At 38.6% G+C, this 18,903-nt stretch overlaps 1 protein-coding gene across 2 annotated transcripts in view; it reads right to left on the bottom strand.

Annotated features, from left to right (window-relative positions):
* The window catches only part of ABCC4 (ATP binding cassette subfamily C member 4 (PEL blood group)), a 156,639-nt gene that overhangs the window by 103,650 nt on the left and 34,086 nt on the right, over positions 1–18,903 (bottom strand). For both annotated transcript variants that reach the window (XM_086482029.1, XM_086482028.1), the window contains exons 9-13: positions 16,182–16,286; positions 11,190–11,279; positions 10,637–10,828; positions 9,038–9,132; positions 8,843–8,929 (exon numbers count right to left, since the gene is read on the bottom strand). In XM_086482029.1, the coding sequence (XP_086338155.1) occupies positions 8,843–8,929; positions 9,038–9,132; positions 10,637–10,828; positions 11,190–11,279; positions 16,182–16,286 (569 nt within the window). The remainder of the gene's footprint in view (positions 1–8,842; positions 8,930–9,037; positions 9,133–10,636; positions 10,829–11,189; positions 11,280–16,181; positions 16,287–18,903) is intronic.

Raw genomic sequence — 18,903 nt, forward strand, 5'->3', positions numbered from 1 at the left:
TTTGGGGTAACTAAACTAAAACGGTTAATACTAGTACTAGTGAGCATAATTACATGCAGAAAGTATATCATAGTGTTCCAAATAAACTGTGCAGTATGAAAAAGTTACATGCTTGCATGTAGCATTCAAGAAGCAACTATAGACCCATGATGTCATTCTTAGGTGGCCAAGACAACAATTAATCAAGGTATTTGCAGCAGCGTAACTATTTGAGCAGTTGCAAATATTTATACACCAAGCTTTTAGTGTGATTATTATTCTGGTGGTGTTACTGTCCACCCTCTGAGCAGTCACTGAAACAAGCCACATGGCAACTAGAGCACCAGCTGAAGACACACAACAAAACATAATCTCCATTAAAACCTATCCAGACATCTGGACAAAGATCAGAAAGGCTACAGGATATTTACTTGCCTAGCAGGAAAACTGCCAAAAGAGAACATATCAGGTATTCACTGTGAAGAGATCTAGTTTTCCCTTACATAGTCCCACAGCCTACATACCACTTCGATCGCTGAATTTTCTGTGTGCCAGATATATGTCTAACAGCTTACTGCCACAAACTAGCCACTAGAAAATTCTATGGCTGAAAATCTTTAAATCTTGATCCTCAGTCACGGTGAGCCCACTGCAGTTTCAATCTGCATTTGGAGGGGGAAAAAAAAAAAAAAAAAAAAAAAAGGAAAAAAAAAGTGGGTTATCGCGGCATCAGAGCAAACCAATTAGAACTGTCAGAGCTGTCAGCACAGCATCCTGCGTGACCTCGATCTCAGAAGAGAAGGCAAAAATGACCTCTGTGGAAATATAAATTTCCACTGATACATCAGGTCACTCATTTGAGAATTTCTAAAAAAACAACAGCTCTCGATTTGATGTCTATCTGGGTAGAAAGAAACTAGCTGAATAGTTTGTTGATAACAGGTGAGTAGAAAAATTGTTGTCACAATTCACTGGAATTGTGTCATTGGAACACAATTCTCTGTGTGAGCACAGAGAGGAAAAATCGCAACAAAGAGCATATACTTAGATCTATTACAGAGTTAAACAACTCACTGCTCAGACAGCTCAGTAGAAAATTTTGCCATTTAAAATACTGCATCATAATGAAGCACAGAAGTTGCAAATCTGGTAAAATACTAAGTATATACTTAACGTCAGTTTCAAAACATCAAACTACTTGAGCTTTATGTTCGAAACCTTTTTTTTTTTTTAAAATATTCTTTCTCCCGTTTGACAACATTCATTCTGCAGTTTACAGTGAACATTAAGTTTGTACGGTGCCTTGGCTGGCACAGAAGACTGAAATCAGAGTTCAAAGAGAGGCTCAGCAAAACTGAATATGATAAAAGGGCTGGCACAAAACTCTCAGAGCTTGTTGAATTCTTATTAGTGAAAACTTGGTATTGTCTTACAACTGAAAAAGAAAAAAAAAAGTCCGTAAGCGTTTATGTTTTTAACCGGTTCACTGAGGCCTAGTTTCATTGTGCATCTACTTTAGAAATACTCTTCTGTGTAGCTGAAGAAAAGCAACCATCAACTCTTAAGTGAAAAACCCAGTTCTAGGTGAACCACTATCTGACGGTGTCTCCCTTTCTCACTGACAATGCAGAGAATCCAGGGAAAGCCTGCCTCAACAGGGGACATACCTGGTCCAAGTGTTCAGATGCCTGCTGCAGTATGCCCAGAACTGCCGCTACCATTTTACTTGTTTAAAACCCCAAAGTTCACCTTCCTTCTCCTTCTCCATTTCTCTCTCTCGAGTCATACTCTGCTAGTTAGAATGCGGGCACATTTAATGCATGCCAGAGGATGAATTACTGCACAAAATGCAGATGCCACCGCAACATTTATTAAGTACAAGCTCACACAGACAGACACACACACACAGAGCCAGAAGAGATGTGGACAGAGAAGACCCCAAGGGTCTTCAGCCTCTTCAGTACAATGAAAACAGGGATGATGGGACTATGAAAGTTGCATCCTCTTCCTCAAGTAAGAATCAATTTAAACTTAAACCTTTCCTGACAGATGCTGGATAGTTTGTTCTGTATGTTTGTTTGTTTTAAGCTCAACAACAGAAATTTCATCATCCTGGAAAATGTACTGCATGGGTAAGCTATCTTTACCATTGCTATTCTTTTTTTTCCTCTAAAGTCCACATGTACATCTTCTGGTACAATTTAAATCCACTGCTTCCTAGAGGACAGTAGACCAGTTTATACCTGTGTGCACAGTCCCTTTATACATTACGTCTCTCTTTTTCATGCCTCTCTTCCTTCCTTCAGACACCAAAAAATAAAATGCCCCAAATCCTTTTTTTTTTCCCCTTTTCTTTTAAGTGAGAAATAGTTTTTTCTCTTTCTCCTCACCACACACACAGCACCCCCTTTGAAACCCAAATGTTCTTGATGGGCTAACACTGGAGTCTGAAGCTGGTCTACATTTTTTTGGAAGTGCACAAAATTGAGCCATTATTCCAGTTGAGACCTTACAGTTACAAAATATAATAGGAGGATTACTTTACCTGTATTGCCAGATATAGCACTGGTCCTAAATCCTAGGACGCAGTTTCCTTAACAAGAGCATGACGTTGCTGACTCACACTGGATTTGTGATCTACTGCAACCTGCACCTCCTTTTCCACTGTTGCACTACTGATCCCCGCTCATTGCACATCCACAGAGTCAACACTTTGCACTTATCCCTGCTGCATGCATCTATTAATTCACACCCTGTAACCAAGACTTTCCAAATCCCTGGCCACCTCCAGAACTGCCTGAAGCATTGCCTTGCTGTCTGTCACCTGAAAACGTAGCATCAATGACCTTCATTCATCATCAGGAATACCAGACTTGGGATAGACCTCTCCAGAAATTACACTCTCTCAATTTGACAAAAATGAACAAACAAACAAACAAACAAACCAGTATTTTAAGTTAACAAACCTAAGCAACAGTACACTATCATCCGTTTAAAAAAAACATTGCATTTTGATAGCAAACTTCTATACAATTAAAATAAAAATTAGCTTGAGCTTTCATACTGCAGAGCATGCAAGAGAAGACACTTACTCAGAAGGGGGCCTACAGTGCTCCTCTATGCAAAGGCAGTGCCTTGGTGCTTTTGTGCATACAAATCCTCATTTTTAATTCCTTCCCTATCAGGTTTTCTTTTCTTTGAGACAAGTTGTTCTTTAATCTTTTTTAAGTTTTTATCTCCAAGAACCAGCTTTCTTTCACCTCTGCAAAGTGTCTCTTTTTAATGATTCCACTTTCTTCCTTACCATTCTTTTTGCCTCTCCTTTTTGGAAGTTCACATGCAAGTTTAACTTTACTCTACTTAACACTTATATATGTTTCAATAGAAATAACTACTGAAATGCAATTAAAGCACATGCAGAAGCGCTCACAGGCAGAAAGCCTTTGTTATATTAATTTACTTACTATATTTGCTTTCCTCTCCTTTCCCTTTAAATTTAAGTGGTTTAGGAAGAACAACCCCAGAGTTTTTTTGCACATTTTGAAGTTTACACAATTTCAGAACAAAAACAAAAAAAAAGGTGCTATATGATTTCCAGAGACAAAAGACAGACCTACTTCTACCATGCTCTTTCTATTTCTATGCTTATCTTGCTAACTAAGTATCTCCATCTCATGACAAGTCCCAGCCTCCACTGGGGTAACCTGTAAGGACAACTGGTCCACAAAATCCATTGCCCTGTCCAGGACACCAGCCAGCAGTGGAGACTGAGAAAGTATATAAGCAAACATATAGTGATGTTTCCTTCAGTATGCATTTCCAGCTTCCAGAGTCCATATATTTGGGAATTTTTGAGCCAGAGATCTTAGTGTTTAAGTAGCTCTTCCCAAACTTTTCCTACATGAATTTGCATACCTCCCTCTTAAGCTCAATGTTGGTTTAGTATTCATAATACCGTTTTGTACCTGCACCCACAGACCACTAAAGCACACAACTACACTGAGGTTGTACAGGTGGGTTTTTTTTGCTTTTATATGGTGTGATTTAAAAACAAAAACCCAAACCACGCCCCCCCCCCCCCCCCCAAAAAAAAAAAAAAAAAAAAAAACCACAAACCACTACACACATTTCTGTGAGATAAAAACTGTAAAGTTTTACAGTTTTTTGAAAACACACAATGAACAGTGACCACACTTATGCTTTTTACTTTCTGGGAACAAAAGAAAAACCAACAAAAAAAACCCCAAACCCCAAAACCCCAAGCAACGTTACTAAAAACATATTCACACCTAACAATAAACACATTCCCTACAATAAACACAAAAAAGCAATTTCAATTGTATCATCTAAATGTAAACGTGTAACTAAATAGTTTTAAGAGCAATACCTGTAATACAAAAAAAGAGGTACAGGGCATTCAAGTTTGCCCAATACTACTCATTAGGGCTATAACCACTGCAGTGGTGGTATCAGAGGCATGATGAGTATGGACCAGGTGTGAAACACAAAGTGGGAAGCCTTAGAGGTATCCTTGATTTAGAGAGATGCTTCCTGAAAGGGAGCAGGGTGAAATTCTTAAAATTTACACACCAACTCCCCTGTACACTTGTCATCAGTGGACAAAGCATGTAACATGTATATGCCTTTAAACACAGCACTGGCAAGTACCTGCCAGGGTTATCTTTGCTTGGTTCCTCTGACACACTGACTGAGTCTATTAGCTTTTATCTGCTAGTTTTACAAGACTGATGAGCTCCACTTGCTTTTAATTACCTACATGACCATAACAGCACTTTTTCCTTCAAGTTCCAACGTTACAGGAGATCTACAAGCACAACCCACTTTGAGAGATACGAAACTGGAAGCATTCATGGGCTCCTAAGGGTTCCAAAAATCAAATTACTTTAAATAGACGAAGTAAATATTCAGATCTGTATATTCCCTATTTCATTTTGCTCCTCACCTCAAGCAGTTCTGGCCCTTAGGTAAGAATGCACTGAGGAATTCAGGATGTCTTAATCCATGCACTTCCCGTGACTGAACTTCCCACTCTCCTTTGCCATCAATTCAATGCTTCCTCACCTGTCTCTGCAATTACAAAGGACACCTTTGCTACAAAACCATGCCTGCTCCCTTCCCTCTCTTGCAGAGGAATGTTCAGTTACTTCAGATGGCAACGGAGAGGCTTCACCTTTCAGGACACCGGTCAACTTGACAGGTGACTCTCCAGTCAGACTCAACATATGGTTATCCCATGACCCATTGCCCAGTTACATGTCCTAGTACCAACGTGCTCCGTCTGAATAGACGCGAAACTTCATTCCTGTGCTGTGATAAATGCAGTGATTTCTCCTGCAGTTTTTAACTAGTTCCAGAAGCAAAACTGAGAGAAAAAAGACAAATGACTACACTTTCAAAACAAAACAAAAAACACCCAAACAAAAACAAAAGGCAAAAAAAATATTTACAGAATTCTATTTGATAGTAGGAATGATACACCTGTGCATGCTTCCAAGTATCATCACAACTTTAGGTCTGATTTTACAAGACTCCCAAACTGTCCTGCAACTCTGTCTAATCTCACAAGCAGAGAGGAGGAACAGAGAGAAATCAGGCTGCTCATCAACTGTGACTGGCACACAGCTCCTGTCACTGGGAAAGATACACAGGAAGAACAATACCTAGAGAAGAGCATCTCTCATTAGACTGATGGAATATGCATCTGTCTTAAAAACACCATTTTTGAGTCAGTATCACTGATGAGACACAATTTAATTTCTATCCAAAGATGATCTGAAACCACACAGTCTATAGAAATATGTTTACAAATATGCCCTGAGAGAGCAGGAAATTTCTTGAGATCCAAGCACGACTGAATTATTTTCTTCGAACATCACAGACTATTTCAAACTTCATCAGAAAATGTGCTACTGTATCTGTACGGCTGTCCCTCATTTAAAAACTCGAGATCTCAAAATACCACGTTCCTTAGAAGCTAATGAAAAAATATTTTTATATATAAACCTATACATATATAAATTATATGCATACGTTCATATACATACACAAATATATACAAAACCATAGAACTATACTGGCGCCCCCCCAATTTGGAAAAAGACTGAAGCGTGCCTACTGTTAACTATCAGGAGAACTCTTGCAAAAAGAGGCTACAAATAACACAAAAACAGGGAATTTCCAGTTTATACCTTACTAGACCCCAAGGAATCTGACCAGGAGAGAGGAATTAATTGGAAAACTGGCTTTATCTGCTCCATCATCCACGGAACAACTTGTCTGTATTATGGAGAAATTCTTAAGAGACACAATCCTTTATTAATAATGTTGTGGACTGTTTTCCCACTGGAGCTGTGCTACTCACATTCTTTCTCATTTGAAGCGTTTGTATATTTTAAACTGTTTACTGCAGTAGCTGAACAGAAGAGGAAGAAGCAGCAAATGTAATGAACAAGCCATCCACAGACTGTAGCTTCAGGGAATTACTAGGAACATATCTATCTTTGATGTAAACACATAGACCAGTCACTTCTAAAAAAAATTAAACATTAATATAAAATTACAAGGAAAAAAAAAAAAAGAAGGCGAATGAACTGAACAATATCCACTTCAGATTCTCATTAAATAATCCCCTGTTTCTTCCATCTCATCCATTGTTTTATGCCTCGCGGTTTGGACTCCTGGGGGCAGCTTGTATGAAGTGGTGTCTCAGACATTCCTCAGCACCATGTTCTAAGAAGTCATTCTTGCCCAAGTGCGCTCTCTTCTCCACATTTCTAGCACTATTCAGGAAGCATTAAAGAACATGCCCTGCCTTGTTTTTCAAAGCAAGCTACTGAACATAACACGCTCCGCACTACCCCCAGCACCTTTTACAGCTGCCACGAAGGCCTCAGAAGACAACTTCTGTTTGTAAAAGAGCCCTCCCTTAAGATCTCGAACAGGGAGGCACTGCTCAGTTTTCCTTGCTACTACTACTCCACCCAGTCCATTTTCTCCACAAAATGCTTTCATTCTACTTTTATCTGTTTTGCTCAAACTGATCTAAAGCTAGGGAGGAAGAGTAAACAAACGTAAAGGAAGCTAGTTTTCTGAGTTTCAGATTCTCTGAGATACTCTCCTTAGTCCTCCACACCTCCGCATGTTTATCAGCCAAACAAACACCACACTCACATAGCAATGGTTTCTAGCTCCTTTATGGCTTTGCACATACAAAAATCCAGACTTCCAGTTTTGCAGTAGGATGTAGATGTTCTCAATGTCACAGCTCACATAAAACATAGAATAAATTGAAGTGGCCACCCAGCCTCCTTTGTAAGGCACTACTGTACTTTCTTGTTTCCCTCTTTGTGAAAAGACCTTAAGGGAGAGACAGGTTAACAGCTCAGGTGCGTGCACTTTCAGAACTCGGGCACTGATAGAGTCAGATGCTGGAGTTGTAGAGCGATCTTGTGCAGAAACAGAAAAGCAGCAGCTAAAGCCTAGATAGCTTCAACAGGCATTAAAGGAATTCGTCAGAGTATGTGAACTACAGAAGTAATGAACTCCACCTATCAGTCGTGGCAGGTGAAAATGATCCTGCACAGAATAATGAACATAAAGCCTATGCATCATAAAACTCTTACTCCATACTAGCTGATGGAAACCAACAATAAAATAAAAGAAAATGTTGATGAGGTTTCAGAGGAATCTCCAGATTTGAAATTGCAGACATTAATAGGATGCACAATTTTCAAATTTAGATACTAAAAGCTTCCCTGCATGGAGAAAAAGAACACACATGCAATGCTAGTCAATGCAAATTCTACAACCATTTCTGCAAGACAAGTTTTTTTGATTGTCTAGGGGTCTAGAGGAGGAAAGAACAGTAAAACCAATTTAATTCATTTATTTGGAGCGTGGAATTCAAAGCATGTAAGTATGCTCAAGGAAATGCTCTCATTTAAGGCTTCAACCAAAGCCCACTGAATTCAGTCAATGGAAGTTTTTCCTTCTACTTCTAATAAACTCTAGATTCTGCTTTTTGACAGCAAGAGCCACAAGCTACAAAGAAGCAAGGGCAAAACACTGGCTGGGAATAACTGAATTATTCTCATACTCACTATGTGCCATAGATTAGGCAGTTTGAAAAAAAGAGAGACACGGAGAAGAGGAAATTTATTGAGAAGTGAACCTGACTTTTAATAAACACGCTTCTATTTCTTCAGGAATGGAGGAAGGTCCAATCCCTTTCTCTTTCATGGTAAGCTTATGCATTCTCTTTTCTTCTATTTCTGCTCTTCACAGTCTACTCTGCAGGCCACAGTTCCCTGTTTTCACCTTTTAGAGAGAAATTTCAACCATTCAAGAACCAATATGAAAGACCACTCAAGAATATAGGAGAGTTCTATCATTTTCCTTAGCCACTTAATTCAAGTGCTTATTACTACGCAAGTAAAGCTGCAGCAAACTAAGAAGTGATTTAAAATCTCGACTCATATTATTCTTCACTCAGTACTGATATTCATAAACCCCAACTTTCATAAACCCCAATACTCATATACAAAATCTGACATTTTCCTCAAGAAAATGCCATATATTCCCTTAAGAATAATTCTAATTATATCATGTTCAAAACAGACTTTTACAGGGCTTTTAAAAATAAAGACCAAAATGAAAGATACACATAGGAAAAAAAACCCTGTATGTCTTCCAAATACATAATATAGAGAAAAATAAACGCAGAAAGTGAATGCATTAAGTTTTGTGAAGAGATCCATCTCCCCAAAAATGCTTTCTTAAGTTTTTCTATATGGAATCAGAAGATAACAACTGTATTTTAAACAAAAATAAAGCAGTAACATACTTTTCAAATAAATGTCTTCCAACTTCAGCATCTACTGCACTCAGTGGATCATCCAAAAGATAGATGTCTGCATCTTGATACACAGCTCTAAAAGGTTTAAAGAAAAGTCAGTATGACAAGGTCTCACATTTGTTTACTTTAGTCACTGAAGTCTGATAATTTGTAAATTTTAGAAACAGAAAAAAAACCACTAGCCTGGCCAGATTTACACGGGCCTTCTGTCCCCCACTCAGCGTAGCTCCACGATCTCCTATTACTGTTAGGTCACCATCTGCTAATAATTCCAAGTCCTATGAATGTGAAAGAACATATAGCAAGATTTTCTTATTTTTTAAATCATTTTGACTTCAAACACTGACAAAGCTGCTTCAACATAATATTTTCTTATTTGAGAAGTATTAATTTATCATCTCATATTAAAATACAAGGATTCAAACTTTATGACTTTGTACCTTCAGCAAAAGATAATTAAGAAATCAGGAAAAAATAGGTGAGATCTTAAAGCTCACTTTTTCTACAGCTTTGTCAGAGGTAAGTGCACTACTGTTCCTACTGTTACAAGCAATACTTGCTGGTGATTCAGAAAAATCAAACTAAAAATTACGAAGTATAATAGTAAATTAATTTTTTTACCAGAACAAATGAGCTGTCATAATAAATAAAACTGAACGAGTTATTATCAGTAAATTATCTTCCATTTGCCAATGTCCCTAAGAAGTGTATTACTTTTATTGTTACGCCAATGGATCCAAGAGAAATAATCACAACTTTCATCACACATATTTGGTTAATTTATGGGGTTTGGGACAACAAGTAAGAGAACAAAATTATATAGTGTTCCATGTCATATGATTTTATTTCCTATTCAGAAAATACAGAAGTTTTACATTAAGCTATAAAACATATTCTGAAAGTTTATTCACAGCTTTTATAAGATACATAAATTTGAAAGAAAACTATGAAAGCAAATCTACCATCAAATACGAAGTGTGTGGGTTTTTTTCAATGCAGTTTGCTGTCTTTTAAAGTCACTAAACCCTTACATTTAGACAACAGCATATGACTAAATATCAGGAGATATTAAAACTCTATCTACCATGTGTGAAAACCTCGCAAAAAAAATTTCATCACAGTAACCCATCTGCTTTTCACCTGTGTCACTGCTGACACAAATATCATAACATGCTGCATAAAACCTTTTTAGCTGCCAAGCAAAATGTCTGTTTCTTGACAAATCTGGCTTAATCCTCTTCTATATCTCATGTCACAAACTCCTTTGCGCACAGACCTTTCAAAAATATTTTTCCATAAAGCTACTTGGGCCCAGCAAGTTCTCCAATATATAGCACTAAGCCATTAGCAATGCATAATCCATGATATAAACATTTATTTTAAAAAAAACATACAGGATATTTACAAAATGGAAGTCACAAATAGTGCTAGCTTGATCATTTGTTTTCCACCTTTTATTGCATTTACACATACACTTACCGTAATACCAGTGAAAAGGGCTAAACATTATTATGAAATTAAATAATTGGGAACAGCTTTTTCCAAATTTGTCTGTGCTTCACTCAAGCTACATCTCCCTCTAGTGAACGTTTTAGGAATTACAAGAACGTGCTTGAACACGGATGTCCAAAATTTATTTCTGTTAAGCAATAGCTTTCATTTCAGATGCTACTAATGATCAACTCTATATATTATTGGTTGCAGCACACACCTCAAGTCTGAAAGAACACTAAGGTAAAAGTAAGGATTGTGAAAATATAACACACAAAGAGAAAACCATACCTTTTTAAGAGCACAGACTTTTAAAACATTTTCATATTTTTCTTTCTCGTATTCCTTGTCAAACAGTATATTACTTCTTACTGTACCAGAAAACACCCAAGGCTGCTGAGAAACATAGGCAATTCTTCCAGTAACATTTATCAAACCTTTGTCTTTAGGCAGCTCACCAAGAACAGCACTTAAGAGCGAAGACTGGAAAAGATTAAAAAGATAAAATAAAAATTGAAAATTTTGATTGCATTAAAGACATCACAGAGATTGAGCAGTGTTTACTGGTACAATGGCCTATTTCACCCCATCACTCAAACCACTGCTAGCAGTGGAAGAGCACTAGTACCCTTTACATGCAGTCCAGAAGCAATGTACAGAGCAGTGTTTTACTCTGAACCATTTCCTTCCCACCCCCAGGAGAACACCTGCCTTTCTTGAATACCAGTATCTGGATGTGAAGTATGTTATTATACACAGAAAGGAACTATACATTTTCAAGTTTCTAGTCATGTTTAACAGACTCATAAAATACCCATAGAACGGAGTAAACATAAAGACTTACTTTTCCAGCCCCTACAGGACCAATCACAGCCAGTAATTCCCCTCGTCTGACAGTAAATGAAAGTTGTTGAAGTGCTGGGCTTTCTGAACTCTATGGATTTGAGAAAAAGTTAGGCTTCCTCAGTAACGAAATACACACCATCTAAACAACTCTTCAGAAACAGAAAGCAATACACATAAATCACTATAAAGTAGCAACCCATATACCCACCAGATTTTCAGGCATAGTTTGCCTCTTCGGTAATTCACAAACATTTTTGAAAGACCCAGATTCTTCAGCACAAACAAGTAACATAGATAAAACAGTGTCCAAGGAATAAGGAACCCAAAAGCCAGCAGAAGCAGCACTTCCTCAAAGCCCATGCATCCTCACTGCAGCTCAGCACAAGACTGGGGTGGCAGGCTCAGAAACAGGAGCTCTCTGCTGGCCATCACATCAGCATTCACAGCCCCAGCACAGCACGCCTGGCGACTCCAAGTAGCTGGACAAATACTGGAAAAAGGGAGGTCTGAAGCACTCTCGGAGCTCCAGGAAAGCCAGGTCTGTGTTTGCTCTAATCCAGGCTCTATCCAAAGTGAAAATAGAAAAACGCTGTTTGATTTTACACAGCTTCATCTTGTATATCGTGGATTCTCAGAGGCTTTTCACAGACAACCTCGTGGGCTATTTGTGTGAAAAAAAAACCTACCCTAGGATTGTTTGTTTAATATTCCTCTTTAGGATGCCTATTCTTTATGTTACACTACTGATAAAAGCTTATTTCCCAATATATTTTGCACATCTCCTATCAAGGTTGTAAAAATGTCTATTTCTTGTGAAAAGAAAGGATGCTCGTGCCTTTAACAGCTACGTTAAACTGCAATTCCTAAGGGCCTGGTGCAGCTCACTCTCATTAAAGCAAAACACCCTTGTAATAGGATCTGCCTTTACATGCATCTTAGACCGCACTAAGCATGACTGACACTAAAATGCAAACAGGAAAATACACGCATTTAAAAAGAAAAAGTATTCCTATTAAAGGACCAATCGAAAACCCGGCCTTAAGCTTCAAGAAGAGCAAAGTGAAGAATATCTAGCGTACCTTTTAACAGCTTGTGGACTGCTTAAAATCTCCAGCCACCCTTTGAAGCCCAAGAGGCTAAAGAGGCCACCACCTAACCCTTCACGAAAGATTCTGCGTGACCAAGTTCTGGGGCTGCAAAGATGGGAAGCTTGCAACTTGTTTCAAATTACTTGGGAGAGATACAGGTACAGTATCAATCCACACCTATGACGACTGGGAGAGCTGGGCTAGCACGCGCATGTCCACTCATGCCAGGAGGAATACTCAGTTAGGCAGGACCATATCCAGAGCTCAAAGGGGCACATCCCCCATCACAGCTCCCACCTCCCCAACTGAAAGGATCCTTTAAGGTTCAGTGAGATGCATCATAGAAGTTCCTCAGTTCAGATATTTACTTCCCAGGGTTATGCAATTAAACAGCAAGGGCCCAAGCTCTCTGTAGGTATGTTTTCATAGTTTTCACTGACTTCACAGGGGTTTGTTTGCAAGTATCTGAAAGCACAGTTTGTGGCTTCCCTTTTTTTTTTTTTTTCCTGTAAGAACTGAGGACATTGAATCTACAGCTACTCCCCTAGCCTAGTCATTTTTTAAGAGGGAAAGCTTTATTCCTCTTCCCTGCTGGATGCGTCTCCCTTCTGCTGCTAAAATCGTCTGGGTTTTTATTGTAGACATAGAAATCTATATAAAAGAAAGCCTAGCACTGCCAGCAAGTTTTAATGAAGTCTGCATATCTGCAATTATCATCCAGCCACTTTGCAGTGTTACACATGCAGGGATCTGAGTCGCAGCTGACCCGTCGTCCCTGCCAGCAGGACCGGGGTGCCCGCGGTGAGTGTGGGCCCCTCAGCCTGCACATCCCCCATCACAGCTCCCACCTCACAGAAGCACCGAAGGGTTCACACAAAATCTGAGTCACACTGTGAGAACCCAAACGTGTGGGTTGTGCGACTCTGCAAAACAACTTTTGTTGCTATTATTAATTTCCACAAGGTGGCATCAACGGGGCTTTTTTACTTCTCTCTACACCCCCCCCCCCCACCCCCCCCCCCCCCCCCGCCTCGCCTCCAGCCCCATCGGCATTTTACCATGAATTTGATTTCTCAGTCCACAGTAAACAGTTCAGCTAGTTCTAAGGTCAGGAGAACTCTACCAACTTATGGCAGCCAAGCCTTTTTTTTTTAAAAAAGCAAAGTTTGTAGGAAGAGAAAATATGTGTTACTACATCAATTAGTCTATATGGAAAAAGTAAATAAGGTTTCAGACACGCAGGCCCTTCTTCAGATCTCTTGAGGTTGTGCCTCTATATTCACAAAAGTGCAAAGATACTTCCTGCCACACTCAGGTTTTAAAAAATGTATCATAAGAACCTAAAAAAATGACAGAAAATTTCAAAAGTCTTTAAACTACTACCCAAATATCATCTATTAAGGCTGTATTGTAAGATACCATAGACCCTGTACAAAAGTAGTAACGCAAGCAAACAGCATGGCCACAAACACCTAAGGGGCACGGTATTTTTGCAAAACAGCATTCCTTATAATTAAAGACAATTTGTCCTGAGTTCATGACACCTATTTTTAGGCACTAAATTGACACACTTAAATTAGAGCACTAATACTACAGCTAAATTCATCTGACAGCTCATTAGCGCTAATGTCCCAGCTCCCCTGTGCCCTGTCAACTATCTGCGTCTTTCACTTTCCTCCTTCTCTCATTTGTGCTTGCCTAACCTTGCAGAGAGGTTGTTCATGGGACTCAGCCACCAGAAAACAAATCACATTAAAAGTGATTCATTTTCTATTTCTTCATCCCTCTGAATCAGCTCACCACTGGGTGGTACATACAAGCACTAACACCAGCACAAGGGAAGGAACAGAGACATAGGAGTGAGAGGACAAAAGGACACAAGAAGGATCCCTTCAGGGACAGCAACTCCTTCAGCAAGCCTGGACAGACTTCACATGTCCTATAGTCAAGACAAAGCAGCAATTCATCCCATCTAAGGGATACAGAGATTGTATATTGCACAAAGTACTATACTACTAAGGCTCCTCATTTAAGTAACTAAAATTACAAGGGATAAATTTGGCCTCTGTTCAAATGCTTAAATTTTAAACCTAAAGTTGCTCATTTGAGCAGACTGTTCTGTAAACTCAAGGCATGTCAGTAAAAACCCACACTGAAGAATCCCTAGTTCCATGCTGGTATCAGACTAGCCTGTGGGACTCGAGATAATAGTTGCCTTAGTAAAACAAGAGTGTGACCATGAATTAATTGGTTTTGTTTATCTTTTGATAAACTGTAATACACCATGTTAGGCTGTTTTCCTAAAAGCCTAGCTAATAATCCCTTTTTTACTTCCAGTGATTTTGGATTTGTGGGTTGTTGCAGATTTTTTAGTACCTCTCTTGGCTCACAATCTTTAAAAATAATTTAAAAAATTATCATCCAGCTGTACAGTGTCTGTACAGAGATCCAAAGACTCTTGAGAAGCCTAGTCAGAGTAGTAAGCTAAGTCAGTTACTTGACAAAGGATAGTATATTTTTATTATTCCTTTTTTCAGTGAGCAACTCTAAAACTACTTTGTAAGAGCATGCAAGAGACATTTTCTGAGCAGCTCTTAATACTTCTGGGAGAACTATTCTTCTCCCATGCACACTGCAATTAAATATCAAAATGAAAATTACATTAACAGTTTTGTGGATGGTTTGTTGGTTTTGTTTTGGTTTTTCATTTTAAATCAAAAAGAAACCAGTAATTCCAGTCATGCTGCCTTGCTTTATGCAACATAAACAACTCGTGGAAAAAAAAGAAAGTGTTTTATGGGCATATTATGCAACCATTTCCTATAAATTGTTAACAGTGGTACCAATGTTGGTTTGGGAAGAAAACAAAGACTAAGAAATACATTCCATTTTGCATTAGAACGTATTCACCATGAAGCTTTTCATATCGTTTAATTTTTAAAAATTTGTTCAATGTCTCAGAAAGGTTTATGTCACAGAGACAACTCTGAGAAAGTAAAGCACAATAACACAGCAATTTCCTTTTGTAGCTGAGTAGTACTAGTAGGTATATCCTCGCATATGTTTTCACACTTTATCTTCCTTGGGAAACAGCACATGTAGAGGAAGAAGGTATATAAAGGGAAATATGTGGCATGTCTTATTTGCATTACTTTTATATGTAAAAATAATTTTTAAAGCTTCCAGCATTTTTTGCAGAGACTGAAACTTCCCTTGTGCATGTATACTGGCAGGTCGTAACAGCTCCAACAATTCATCACAAATTGCTGCTTACCATAGCAATTGCAGTTTTAAAACAGAAACAACAGTCAATTTTTGTGTTTCTTACAGTAATGGATACATAATAATTTTTTTTTTTTTCACCTGGTATTGTCCCTTTTTCTAGTCATTTCGGTGGTTTTGGTGCATCTTAAGCAGAGAACAATTTGTAGCTGAATGCTCTCAAAATACACAGTAACAAATAATACATGCAGACTACTCTCTAAAGCTTTCAAATCTATTATGAGAGGTATAATATTGTACTGATTCTAGACTAATGGACTGATCAGCATTCAGTTCACAGAAAAAACCCCACTTGCTAAGGCCCACCTTACTGTGCTGTCTGTCCTTAATTCCAATTTAAGTATCACAGCTACAATACAGTGCTGTTTAATAACAAGAGATATTTTCACATAGAAACGCTGATTTTCATTTAGTATAATATTCAGAAAAAGCTACTTTTAAGATGCACTTCATAGTATTTTCAGTACTATTCTACAGAGTTAGCTTAACATACTAAAAGGATTCTCATGCACAAAGGATGGAATGCAAAACATCAGAACACTATCCATAGACACACTGCTTTTTAGACCTAAAATGCCTGCAGCACCACTATACCGTACATTTAGTAGAAGTAAATTTACCTTATCCCAATAGCAAGTCAAATCCTGAACATGAAGAATGACATTCTCATTATTACCATGCAGTTGTTGCTTGAAGTGTGAGACCTCATCAAGTATCAGGAAGTTCTGCAATAAAAGAAAAGCACAGGATATTGCCTAATGTGAGACTGATAATGGGAAAAGAACCCAAGCACATGTTTTTGGAAGCAGCATACAGAATATTATTTGGGGCGGGGGGAATGACACACACAACCACAAACTGATTAAGGAATTAAATTTCCAAAGCAATGCGCAACTCCTTCAACAGTGTACCTCTAACTAACTGTGTGTCCCCCGTCCCCCCCGCAAAAAAAAAAAAAAAAAAAAAAAAAAGTGCAGATTTCATAGCACAAAAGTACTACAGGACTCTTAACCCGCTCAATAAAATGGAATTCCTGAAGCAAATGGACCCTGTCTTTTCTCTGAAACACTGACAAATCTTACAGTTGTTTGACTGCATCTTCCCATGAGGAAGAGGTGAAACCCTCTCTGCAAAACCTTACCGTTCCACTGCTTTGAAGGTAAAGGCTTATGTTGTTTTGCTCAGAAGAACGATGAGGACACAGTAAGAAGCTGATCACTGTCCCTGTTAAGGATTCTTCACATGACAAAAAGGCTGCAGAACACTATCTGAACCTCTCCTCCTTTTAAAGTCCAGGGCATTAACAAAGAAATTGATTACACCTGCATAACTGGTTTGTTGCACTTTCACCACTGTACTTCTACATTATATCCAGGTCAAAGAACCTTTCCTTCAAGTTGCATAAACATGCACTTTTGTACCCCAACCACACTTCTAGCACACCTTGCCTGATGCTAGATTATAAGTATCTCAAACACATTCAGAAAGAAAAGGGGCAAGTTCTAGAGAAAACTTTCAAGGATAACAGTTACTACAATTTTAAGACAAAACCAGAAAAATTCTATCATGCTTTGAACCAATGAGCATGAAGACTTTAAATGGGCTCTAGCGGAAAACATTTTGAGAAAAGGAAGGTCTTGATCTTAGAAGCCAAGACTAATTAACAAGTACTGGAGTTAACAGTCTGCAGACGTGAGATAGCTGCTGAAGACTTCCAGAAGTCAGTAACTAAGAGGAAGCAGGAGGATGCCAGGAGCCATGGGAGGTCAGGAAGAGTACTGCTAGGTACTGCCCAGGCTCCAGCTGGCAGGTATCACTTCAGAGAGCAGTGAGAAGTCAAGCATTTTAATGCAGCAGGCTGCAAACTCAATGCACATATACATGTATCTCTACCAAAAGGCAAAAGTGAAAAGCCACGCATGCCTGAGCTCTCCGGCCAGATGAATATTGCTGAGTGCTGTTACAGATAGGCAGGCCCAGATGGGTACATGTGTAAAAAAGAACTCTGGATAAGAGAGTGGTAGGCAGGGAAAGAAACTCCAGACACGGACTATCATTACTGGAGTGTATGGCTTGAGAAAAGACCTCAGAAGTGTGATTTGGATTTAGATGATGGCTGAAATACCACAGCAGTTATAAGCAAGGAATCAGTCTCACATTGATTCTGTGTTTACCAGGAATTTCTCTTCTAGCAGTAGCATTCATCCCAGATATAAATCCTAGCTAGTCATTTAAGTCAAAAATGTTACAGTATCACATATGCAAGATTTCAAATAAAACTAGTACAAATGAAGAAAAAAGTTATACAGTTAACACCATGAATTTTAAACGGGGGGGGGGGGGGGGGGGGCAATCAACACTAGAAATAAAACTTTCAAATGCAGTAAATAACTTCAGCCTTACAACCTCCTTAAGTTCTTCCTTTCCTTTTGTATTTAATAATCTTCCATGCAGAGAAAAATAAAGTTGCTACCATCCACACAGGCGGTTGAGAAGCAAACATTAACTGGAGATATGACTGTGTCCTTGAAAGAGAAACCTCTATCTTTTGTACCCAGCTGAAACGTACTGTCTTTTCTGCATGTCTGCCAAAACCCTCTGAAAAACAACTGCTCTCACTTTGTTTCAGGAGGGAACCTTGAGCCTATTGTTCCATCACAAAAGAGTGAATGAGCTTCCAGAAGAGATGCAGACCAGCTCTCAGATGTGTAGGTAGAATGTAGGTGAAAAACACAATAAGGAGACCACTATTCTTTTTGCCACACAGTTCTAATGTATGTATAAATGAATATGGAGGAAAGGCTACTACTACCCATCTGACTATCATTCTTTATTGTCACCTGAAGCAGAGTATCTCCTGTCGCCTTCTCTCCATCTGAGCATACTTTAAGATCAGTGCAGAAATCTCACTTGTTCTACAAAACCTAAGAGAAAGCACCTTCTTAAAAAAAGATAAATTTTCAGTTTTGCCCAAATATACCTAGCCATCGTCTTAATAATTTTTTTCTGTATTTTCTACTCTCTTCTCCTAATTCTTTTCCACGTATTTACATTTCAGTGACACATCTTTGGTCAGGCAGCATCCTGTCATTCAGTGGCAAAATGTCCAATCCTGAAACAGTTTGGGAAATGGAAGCTAAAAAGTGGTGATGGCATCAAGGATGCTACAAATTCATTGGGACAATTCTTTGCCCAATGAACATCGATTCTGGAACTGGTTTCCAAAAACCATCCTTAAGGAATCCTAAGTGCAAGGGAGTTGGAGGTAGCTGTCAAAAGCAAAATTATCCAGCACTAGGACAGCTGGAAACAGAGACCAGAGGGAAAAAAAAAAAAAAAAAA

This window comes from Leptosomus discolor, chromosome 1 (genome assembly GCF_034619465.1).
Source record: "Leptosomus discolor isolate bLepDis1 chromosome 1, bLepDis1.hap2, whole genome shotgun sequence".
Taxonomy (NCBI): Eukaryota; Metazoa; Chordata; class Aves; order Leptosomiformes; family Leptosomidae; genus Leptosomus; species Leptosomus discolor.